Genomic DNA, 12,048 nt, shown 5'->3' with positions numbered 1-12,048 from the left:
TGACATATTGATCATTGCGAATGATTTAAGACTTTTGGAGTATAATAATACATCTTTAATATACGGATTTATGAAGATAAATCCACGTGATATTAGCGTCAATAAGAAGTCTTATGTTGATAAGATTCATGACCAGTTCAATTAAATTGAACATATTTGATTGGTTTCATTTGCTTCCGCTGCCGAATCAATTAAAAGGAAATGATGTATAACACTTCATATGCTTTGAGCATGATGAGTTGTTTTCAAAAATCGAATTTAAGTAATCTTTACCAAGTAAGCTATAAAGATTACCCTTAAGTGCTTGCAGAAGCATTAAGGAAGTAAAGCAAAGTGTTTATGATGCAATTTTGTGTAAAGGGTGTTACACAAGTGACAATTGACAATTGAGATTGCGCATGGTTTCCGACAAAACCATAATCAAAACACATTAGGATGGTTAAGATACCATTGTGGCTATGATAATTAAGAAGTAGATTTTCTAGAATCGTTCTAGGCAATAAAGAACAATGAGAGATATTTATAACGGAAATTGAGTACACTTGCAATCATGAGATGTGCAAGAATGATGAGTCCCGCACACTGTGAAAACAGTGGGAGCTATTCTAAGGCTAGAGGGCCTATGTCTTGATTAGATCTCGACACGTACTCAGAAAGTTTTGTAATGCAAATGTATACATTACAAAGGAAAACGAGTATGTAGTAAGGTTGAGTAAGGTACAAGAAGTTGATAAAACCTACTAACCAAAGCCTTCTCAAAGGCTAAACATGATGAGTCATGTCATTTCAATTGAGTTGAAATGAACAAACTACGTACAAGATCAAATTAGATTATAGAATATGAAATAGTAATCAGGCATTGACTATTCATATGTGATAATCGCATTTGTCGTTCGAGTTTTACTTTAAAACTCTTATATTATACTTTGTTACATCCAAACGGGTTGTAAAGACAATTGAACCCCGTTAAAGTGAACGCGGATTAGCATTGTATTCGCCCATAGTCACTTGTATGAGGTGACGTCTCGAAGTGACTAGAGTGTGATGCGATTGATGGCAAGTTCAAGTGCCATACAGTCATGTGAGATGACTAGTCGATCACATAGGCAGATTGTTAGGAACACTTTGTCGGGCCTTATGACCTCTTATAGAGTTCTGGCAAATTTATATAGCCTGGTCATGGCGAGAGCTGCTATAGTATTCAAATAAGTCGATTCTTTTGACTAAAGACTATTCACCTAAGATGGCTCAGTTTCAGATTAACTTTGATTTGTGTTACTACAACCTTCGTAAATGGGGTCAAATGGGCATATTTTAGGTTATGATGGCTGTGGCTAGTCGAAGGGAATGAGTGCGATAGGAATTGTCCATCCCCTTGTCAGGGTTAAAACAATATCTCGGGGCCACTCGAGGAGTAATGAATCGAAATGCGTGGCCACGCTCGGAAGGTATCCGAGTGGATAAATCCGGTCAATCGCTTATTCTCCGGATCGAGGAAACCACTCTCGATATGATCACTTGCAAGTACGACCGAAAGACACCTTGCATTGAGTGGGAGATAGTAATAGGACAAGAGAATTGGTGACGCACACTTGTCGAGGACAAGTGGGAGATTGTTGGGAAATGTGTCCTCAACAATAGTGCGATCACATGATTTAAATATCATTATTAAATCTCATTTTAAGAATACATATGGGATGTAATATTTTACAGTCAACTGGTCCACACATATCGGTAATGGTTGGTGACTAGAGTTTGACATTACTTGTAGTGCGGCGGTGGTGATCAGTTGATCCCCTTAGGTCATACCTATAGGGAAATACTCTTAATTGATTATTTAATTAATCGTATACCGATACGAGTTAATTAAATTGCTTAAAATTGACGAGTGATTTTGTGAGTATAATTTACGTATCTTATTGTAAATATGATTAAATGAGACACGGTCTAAGTAATCGAATTATTTTATCACTTAGATGAAATTATTGTTTAAAGAAACAATTGAAACGGAATGAATAAATTATTATAAATACAGAATGTTGTAGTTTATAATTTGGAAACATTTTTGGTACAAGTAATTACGAATTACTAGTCGATTTTGTAAATGACATATTTTATGAGTATGTTGATTTTTAATATGTTAAAAATACATTACATTGTGACATGTCATGTAACATGTTACATGTGACAAATTTGACAAATTACAAAATAAAATGGATTCTCCATTTTATGCTTAAAAACCGAAAATGAGGAGGTAGTGTAAGATATGTATTGTGTTTTTATCTTGAGTGGAAAACACAATCATGATATCTAAGTACTAGCCTTGCAAGCCTAAGCTTTTGCGAAGAGCAAAAACAAAAGGCATTGGGCATACTACCCAATGCTCTCTTTTTCGGCCTCCCACAAGAAAGAGAGGAGAGCTCTTCTCTTTATCATCATTATTCATTCTTCCCATCTTTTCTAGTGTAAAAAAATCCTCCAAAAACTCTCTACAATTTATGATAATTCTAGAGAAATAAAATCTCACAAAACATCACCTCTTGACCGAAATTTTCAAGAGCCAAAATACAATTTATTTTGTGTCATTTTTATGGTAAAACTAATATTATTACTAGATCTAAATAGTATTGGTTTATTAAGATGTATTCCTTGGGTATATGCTTTTGGGAGGGATTCTACCTTTGAGTCCTTGTTCTTCCATTTGGAGAGCTCAAGAACAAGTGAGTAGGTGAACTCACTTGTGCCCATAAATCCGATTTTTATGGTGAGAAAATTATTTTTCTTCCTTATATTGTTTATTTGTTTGCATGCATAAAATCCGTATTTAATTTTATGACAAATTAATTTAAACATATATGAGTATGTTAGTATGTATAAAGATCTACATTTCCTTCACAGTTAGGTCGCCTGGAGCTTTGCCCTTACCTTTACCCTTGTTGGAAATCGTGAGAACATCCTACTTCATGCTCCCACTCAATTTCATATCCTTCTCGGTCTGTACGAGAAGTGAGTGTAGCTCATGAGGACTTTTCTTTAAGTCATTCATGTAGTAATTCGCTCTGAAAAGGGCAAAACCATCGTGAAGAGAATGAAGCATACGGTCAATGACTATGCTCTCACTGATTTTACAATGAAGTGCCTCCAATTTCTCGACATTCTCAATCATGTTAAGAATGTGTGGGCTAACCGGTTGGCCCTTTTAAAGTTTCGCATCAAAGAAGCGACAGGTATGCTCATAAGTAACGATTCTTGGTGCTTTTGAGAAATCGTTAGTGAGCAGGGTGAAAATCTTGTTCGCATCTTGGGCAATGAAGCGTCTCTGCAAATTGGTTTCCATTGCAAAGATGAGTACGTTCTTTATCGCACCCGCTTCCATGACGAAATCACTATAAGCAAGTGATTCGTTAACTCCCGCATTGGGGCCTGGCTTTACCGGTATTGGCTCAGCTAAGTACTTGAGCTTACCGTCATCAATGGCAGCATTTCGTAGTGCTGCCTCCCAGTCCGCAAAGTTGGACCCATCATTCTTCAGTATCGTGTACTAATTCATTTTGTCCATAAAAACTTTCAGCCAGGACTCGCGTCCAAGTGTGGCACTTGGCATTGGGATTTCGTTATTTCCAGCCATTTGTTGTAACAGTAATATAAACGTGTTCTACACTGCGAAAAGAAGAATAAATAATAAGCATGTGCATCGATTTTAATTTAAGTCTAATGCAATACTGTTATAACGCGAAGACTCATGCATTTATACAATTGACCTTCCTCAAGAATTATATAAATGATCCCAAGACTCAATTATCTCAAATTGATAAGCCAACCTTTTGGCTAATTCTACTTTGTTAGAATTCTTGGTCGATAAATTTACTAAATTCTATCTTTAGTCCATCATAATTACGAGAAACTCTTCGGACTATAATGTTGAGATAAACTAAGTCAACACAAACTACTTACCCAACGTAGAAGGGGTCATATTATGCCTACCGACGAAGAAGGGATTCATATTTGTTTGCCCTTATAAAGACTAGTCTCAATTTCCGTTTTAGAGGAAGATCACATCAACTTTGTTTTAATTCATTTTAAGTGAACTAATATCTAGCATGCGTGAATGAATAAACTAAGGTGATGGCTTAAAAACATGTGACATCTGTATGTCAATGAAAACTAACATACAACCTATATGTGTCAATTTTCATGCATTTTAGTAGATGGTTTGGTTTTAGGCGTAAAATGATGCACTAACTAGCATGTGAATGAAAAGCAATAAGAACGGTAAAACGTAAAACAAATATAAAGTCCTAGTGTGGCCTATCCTATCAAAATGAACATAAATAAAACTTTGGAATCCATCCTTGGACCCGAGAAGCTTGTCTTGATGTTCCATCTTGATCCATGTAGCGGGAGTGAGCTCCAATCTCCATCTTTGGTCTTCTCAAAAATTACAATTTAAAATTACATAATAAACCTATTTACATTCTAATTTCAAAACCGTAACAAATAAAGAAAACCAAACGGAGATACGAGATCTCAAATTACATTAAAAATTATGTTTCCATCATTACGAAAACATAATTTGACCAAGGCCACACTAGGTATTACAAATTACAACCGATTGCAAAAATACGTAAACCATTCAACGATTCATTCAACTAAATAAAATGCATCAACTAAAAAAAATTAAACATACAAGACATAATTCTTTAATTATGTAGATTAATTTTACCCAAACCACCTATTTAAATGATCAAATTAAGTGACAATTCCTCAATTAATCACATTAATTTTAATCTTAATTCACATTAAACTTGTAATATGAATTTAATCCAATCGTTATTTTAAACCTCTTTAAAATAATTAGGTATCTATGAATTATGAACCGCTTCACAATAATTAATTAGCCAAAATCAAAACAAAAAATTTCCCTTTTTTTCCTTTGCTCACGGCTGAATACAAAGCAACCTTTTTTTTTTTCTCTTTTCGGTATTTCAGCAAAACCGAAACAAAAAAAATTTTTTTATACGGTATTTCTGAAAAAAAACGTAACACAAAAAACCAGAAACCCTTTTTTTCTTAGGAGCTCTCGGCAAACCTTAAGAAAGCCCTTTTTTCTTTTTGCGGCAAAAATGCCCTAAAACAAAAATTTTGATGAAGAAAATCGTTTATAGTTGCTATTAGAACATGATTAGCATATGAATTAATGAAACATAATTAACCGTATATGCCAGAAACTATATAGCAAAAACAAATTTTTATATCATCAACATGACGATTCCATTTACATTTTAACTTAATCTTCATTAAATCAAACATCTACCAATTCTTCATATAATCATTCTAACTGATTAAAACAACCATATGAAAAATCAAAATGGAAATATAATATCAAAACAAGAACAAAAACACGGCAGAAAAAAATTTTCAATCGGCAAAAAAATTTCAAATTAGTGTATATATATATATATATATATATATATATATATATATATATATATATATATATATATATATATATATATGTGTATATATATATATTTTTTTTCGATTCATAAACCCTTTGTTCAAATTCATTTTATGAAAATCATCAAAATAAAATTCGTGGCCTTGGCTCTGATACCACTTGTGAGAAATTATCTGTATACTTCCTTTAATATTAAGGATTATAACGAATTATAATGACGAATGCGAGTCATAAAATGAATTACATAAACAAAAGTAGAGAATGAAGAAACAACCTTCGGTCCTAGCAAAATCGGCCTAAGAACAATATCGCAATGATATTCACCTATCAGTTGCACCCAAGATGATATGAGATATGCCCTTTGTGTTCTTGCTAGAATCGATCCCTTATTTCTGTAAATTGCTTAGGGTTTTTCGGTTTTGTGTTTTAGATGAGAGGCAAGAATAGGTTAGAAAAATTAGGTTAGAAAAAACCCCTCTTAATCTCCCTATAAACCGAGTATATGGAGTGATTAGGGTAGATTTTTCTTCTTTTAATTTTTCGGCCCATATCCGAAATTAAGAGAATTATTTTCTCTTATTTCGGTTTTTCTACCTACCCAAAAATAAGGAGATTAAATCTTCTTATTTTGGTAGTATACAAAATGTATAAAATGTATTATTTATAAATTGTCATTTATATCATTCCGTATTAATAAGTCTACACACAACAGCTTGCAGTGGATTTAATAATGCATGCCGGTCTGTGACAATATCGTATAATATATACTTTAACTTGCTAATTAAATATAACCGATTATATTTAATTACGAATTAACATATTAATTCGTCCAAGCTAACATTCTAACATTATATACATTAATTAAATATAACTTATTATATTCAATTTACGAATTGACAGTTAATTCGTCTCAGCTAATATTATTTAATCTGCATTAAATAATCGTCTCATCAACACGTTGACTATCTGTTTAGTCAATTACTTGGACTAACCTTTTAGTCAGGCATCAATGTGATTATATTTTCATACAATCACATCTCTCAAACACATCCTTTAGGTGTGACTTTTAGGGACCAGTTGATCACCGCCATCAGTATGATAATAACGTCAAACTTTCTAGCAAGCCAACAGTTATTAGGTAATCGTTAATCAACTGATAAAATACGAAGTATACCCTTGTGAACCTAAAAGAGATTTATAAATGTTATCACACTAATTTGTGGAGGACACAAGCTCCAACAATATTAGCATAGCTTGTTGAACCGGTAGTGTGAACATGATTTTGTGATGCACGTGCCTCTTTTCCGCATTCAGCAAATTTCTGCATTAAACAAATTCGACTATCAAAATACCAATTATGACTAGATGCATTCTATAGTGAAGATAATGGAGCTAAATGAATCAGCCAACATTTGCGTTAAACAAATTATGACTAGATGTAGCTAAACGAATTCAGCCAACATCTTTTATGTGAATGCAGCTAAACGAATCCAACTATCAGAATACCAATTTCTGCATTAAATAAATTATGACTAGTAATTATGACTAGATGCATTCTATAGTAAAGATAATGATAGCGACTATTTAATATTTGGGCAAATACCTTTCCCTTCTCAGAATACCAATAATCCACTAAACGAATCCAACTATCACGAGGGACCCCATCTGGTACAGCTCGACAGATTTCTTCTCTAGTTTTTGTCAAGGGTTTAAAAAAAGCCTTCTTTAGGTCATGTCTATATTGTCTCACACTCTTGCCTACACGTTTCAGAATACCTTTATCATAGCCATCACCATCCGGAATAACAAAATGCTCCTAGGAAAAAAACAAGAAAAAAAAACATAAAAACTGTTAATCTAAAAAAATAAGTTGATCAAACAAGCACAAATATCTAAATTAGTTTACATTCATCGGTCAATGAAATGAAAATCCTTGTTATCAAGTTATCAATAACATACCCGAATACACTTAATCATATCAACTTTGAATGTCTCAGGGACATGGTGCCAATTTGTATCTCTAATTAGACAAAAGTTTTCCTTCCGAGCCGTATCACCAATAAATCTAACAAGGATGCGTCCTCCCTTTTTGAGTGGCTGATAAAATTCATTAAAAGTGACACAGTATCTCGTATTTTTAGCATACCATACATCATGCGGCTGAACTGAATTGTTGACCTTTTTTATATTTCCTTCTCCATCTGTCGAAACACATATTAAATAAAGAAGCAAGATCAGTGTGCTCTCAATAGAGTAAGTACCAACCATGTGGCAGGTCGGGTCAGCCAGATTTGAATTGTTGACCTTTTTGCTATTTGTTTTGGTGTTCCTGTTTGGTTGAGAAAGTAATGGACAAGATAAGAGGCATGGGATCTAGAAAGTTATCTTATGAAGCCATATTAGTCTTAATCAAATACGGAGTATGTTTTAAGACAATGCATAACTACTGGCCAGACATATTAATAATCCCTAAAGTTGTGATTGACAAGATAAAGGTTTTGTATAGAGCCTATTTGTGGCATGCATATGGAAAATTGTTTATAAAAACTGTTTATTAAACAAAATAAAACAAGTCATAAAACATATCAATTATAATGGAGAACTTACCCATAACTAGAACCTCCTCACTTTCATCAAATTATACATTATCATGCCAATCGTGGACCACCCTACGACGTCTCGGTTTGAAAGATTTTAAACTAGTTTGATTAGCATCTTGTTGGTTCAAAACTTGTTCTTCTTGAGGCTAAACTAATGAATTCTCAAGAGTATTAGACCCATTGTTGGTTGTGCCAACAATTTCAGATGTCCGTTGAGAAAGTGAAAATGCAGGCTTTATACTACTAGTGGACTTCAGAGTGAAAACTCGGGACGTGTTAGTAGAACTTTTCCACAATACATTAGATTGTTTAACTCCTCCTACTTGTGTTCGTTCCCCAAATTTTTGAGATGCTTCGAGCTGTTTGGCAGAAAGTTCTCGGGATTTTCTATTAGCAGGTTCATGCAAATTTGTGGTGGCATGGGTCTTTGAATGTAGGTGGTTTGTGATAAAAGACCGGTCAGGTTTCGTAGTAGAATTTTTCCACAACGAAGAAGGTGGTTTAACTCCTCCTACTTGTGCTTGTTCCCCCGTCTTTTGAGCTGTATCAAGTTGTAAGGCAGAAGCAAGATCATAAGAATCTTCAGGGGCATGGGTCTTTGAAAGTAGGGGGTTTATATAAAAAGATCCATCAGGTTTCTTAGTAAATTTTTTGCACAATGAACCAGATGGTGGAACTCCTAATTGTGCTTGTTCCCCTGTTTTTTGAGATGCATCAATTTGCTTGGCAGAAAGTTCTCGGGCTTTTCTAGCAGCAAGATCATGAGAATTTACGGTGGCGTGGGTCTTTGAAAGTAGGGGGTTTGTAGTAAGGGATCGGGCAGGTTTTGTAGTAAAAATTTTCCACAACGAATCAGGTGGTTTAACTTCTCCTACTTGTGCTTCTTCCCCTGTCTACACATCATAAAGATTGAATACTCATAAATCTCAGCACATTAAATCACATAATTAGAACATTGTAGAATAAAAGTATCAATCACATACACGAGAACGAAATTATTACGTGATGTCAAAGTAACAAGGCTTACTTATTGTAGCTAAAGTAAAAAAGAAAAAAAATTAATAATAAATGAAAACTAAAATAGGAATTCGAAATACCCACCGTAGAAACTACTGAAGTAGCGTCACTGTTCAAACTTTGGTCCAAATTCCAATTATCCGGATCCTGCCCTGAAATTGAAGACAATCAAATGATAAATGAATACTACAATAAAGAACCATAAGACCTGACTATTAAAGAGTTACAGTAACCACTGTTGTTAATCTTAATTAAGGATTATCAAATACTTTGAAGTATTTAATTATACCATAAAGGCCAAAATGCTTACTACTTTTTAGTCCTTGCTTACTGATTGTGAATATATTAATGAAGTTATGATAAATCATTTGGAACGAAAATGATTCACTAATATATATATATATATATATATATATATATATATATATATATATATATATATATAGAGTCAAGATCTAATGAGTCCACCACTTCCATTGAGTCCATAAGTCCCTCTAAGGGCCATTGGATGGACTAAATGGAAGGTTGAGATGAATTTGATTAAAGGCCATTAAAAAGAAAAGGAAAAAAATGTGGATGGTTGGATTGAGATGGGTGGTTGAGATTGAAAATTACCAAAAAAAATTATCACTAATCAAATTTCTACACACTAATTAATTTTTCTTTCTCTCTCTAGCCCCTAATTAATCAGTTTTGAGTTTTAGATTTCAGAAGTGTAAATGTAATGTTGTATGAGTTTTACAAGTGTAAATGTGACGGAAATTTTGAATTTATATAATTTTAACATTTTAGAAGTGTAAATGTGAAGTTTTACGAGTGTAAATGTAACATTTTAAGAGTGTAAAATTTATTTTTTGTGACGGAAATTTTGAATTTATATAATTTTAACACTTTACAAGTGTAAATGTGAAGTTTTACGAGTGTAAATGTAACATTTTTAGAGTGTAAATTTGATTTTTTTGTGACGGAAATTTTGAATTTATATAATTTTAACATTTTACAAGTGTAAATGTGAGGTTTTACGAGTGTAAATGTAACATTTTAAGAGTGTAAATTTGATTTTTTGTGACGGAAATTTTGAATTGACATAATTTTAACACTTTACAAGTGTAAATGTGATGTTTTACGAGTGTAAATGTAACATTTTAAGAGTGTAAATTTGATTTTTTGTGACGGAAATTTTGAATTGACATAATTTTAACACTTTCCAAGTGTAAATGTGATGTTTTACGAGTGTAAATGTAACATTTTAAGAGTGTAAATTTGATTTTTTGTGACGGAAATTTTGAATTTATATAATTTTAACACTTTACAAGTGTAAATGTGATGTTTTACGAGTGTAAATGTAATATTTTAAGAGTGTAAATTTGATTTTTTGTGACGGAAATTTTGAATTTATATAATTTTAACATTTTACAAGTGTAAATGTGATGTTTTACGAGTGTAAATGTAACATTTTTAAGAGTGTAAATTTGATTTTTTGTGAAGGAAATTTTGAATTTATATAATTTTAACATTTTACAAGTGTAAATGTGATGTTTTACGAGTGTAAATGTAACATTTTAAGAGTGTAATTTTTATTTTTTGTGACGGAAATTTTGAATTTATATAATTTTAACATTTTACAAGTGTAAATGTGATGTTTTACGAGTGTAAATGTAACATTTTAAGAGTGTAAATTTTATTTTTTGTGACGGAAATTTTGAATTTATATAATTTTAACATTTTACAAGTGTAAATGTGATGTTTTACGAGTGTAAATGTAACATTTTAAGAGTGTAAATTTGATTTTTTAGTCAATTTGAAGGTTTTAGAGTGTAACTTTTGTCCTTTGAGCGTGAATTTGGTCCTTTATAAGTGTAACTTTGTCCTTTACGAGTAAAACTTTAGTCCGACTACCAAAAAAAGCCACCATCATCGTCCTCCCCACCAACTCATATCCACAAAAAAATGAGTGCAAATTTATATAATTTTAACGAGTGTAAATGTAAAGAAATACGAGTGTAAATGTGAGTAAAAACAAGTGTAAATGTTAAGAAATACGATTGTAAATGTTAAGAAATATGAGTGTAAATTTAAAGAAATACGAGTGTAAATGTGAGGAGATACAAGTGTAAATTTAAGAGCAATACGAGTGTAAATGTGAGGAGATACAAGTGTAAATTTAAATAAAAACGAGTGTAAATGTGAGGAGATACAAGTGTAAATTTAAATAAAAACGAGTGTAAATGTGAGGAAAAACAAGTGTAAATTTAAAGAATTTATAACTTTAAATAAAAAAAAGTAGATCTATAACTTTAACAAAAAATTTATAACCCCCACAACAAACAATAACCTATTAAATTAAAATAAAAGATGAAAACTAAAAGATCTTATTAATCTGAAAAAAAAAAAAAAAAAAAAAAAAAAAAAAATGAAACAGCCGATCTACAAACAACAAACAAGAACAATTTTTTTTGAAATTAAACAAACAAACAACAAAACAACAACACAATAACCTATTAAATTAAAATAAAAGATGAAAACTAAACTATCCTATTAATCTGAAAAAAAAAAAAAAAAAAAAAAAAAAAAAATGATGAAACAGCCGATCTACAAACAACAAACAAGAACCATTTTTTTTTGAAATTGAACAAACAAACAACAAAACAACAACAACACAATAACCTATTAAATTAAAATAAAAGATGAAAACTAAAAGATCCTATTAATTTGAAGAAAAAAAAAAAAAAAAAAAATTGAAACAGGCGATCTACAAACAACAAACAAGAGCCATTGTTTTTGAAATTGAACAAACAAACAACACCACAATAACTTGAAGAGATCGGCGTGAGGACGGCGTGATGAGGACGGCCAGATCTGAAAAAAAAAAAGAGGAGGCGACGGGAATGGTGGTGAGTGCGGCTGTGGTTGTTGGAGTGGCGGCTGGGGTCGGAAATGGTGGTGAATGGCGGTGGTGAGGGAGGTCGGGGC

The 12,048-nt window shown here is 32.2% G+C and overlaps 1 protein-coding gene across 1 annotated transcript in view; it reads right to left on the bottom strand.

Annotated features, from left to right (window-relative positions):
- LOC141630012 (uncharacterized) overlaps positions 1–8,069 on the bottom strand; it is a 35,767-nt gene extending 27,698 nt beyond the window's left edge. The window contains exons 1-4 of the mRNA XM_074442909.1: positions 8,066–8,069; positions 7,418–7,659; positions 7,062–7,274; positions 6,699–6,779 (exon numbers count right to left, since the gene is read on the bottom strand). Of these exons, the coding sequence (XP_074299010.1) occupies positions 6,699–6,779; positions 7,062–7,274; positions 7,418–7,659; positions 8,066–8,069 (540 nt within the window). The remainder of the gene's footprint in view (positions 1–6,698; positions 6,780–7,061; positions 7,275–7,417; positions 7,660–8,065) is intronic.
- Positions 8,070–12,048: the final 3,979 nt, after the last annotated feature.

The sequence above is a fragment of the Silene latifolia genome, chromosome Y (assembly GCF_048544455.1).
Source record: "Silene latifolia isolate original U9 population chromosome Y, ASM4854445v1, whole genome shotgun sequence".
NCBI classification, from domain to species: domain Eukaryota; kingdom Viridiplantae; phylum Streptophyta; class Magnoliopsida; order Caryophyllales; family Caryophyllaceae; genus Silene; species Silene latifolia.
Note: the sequence above shows the minus strand (reverse complement) of the source record. Positions and strands in the feature narration are given on the sequence as shown.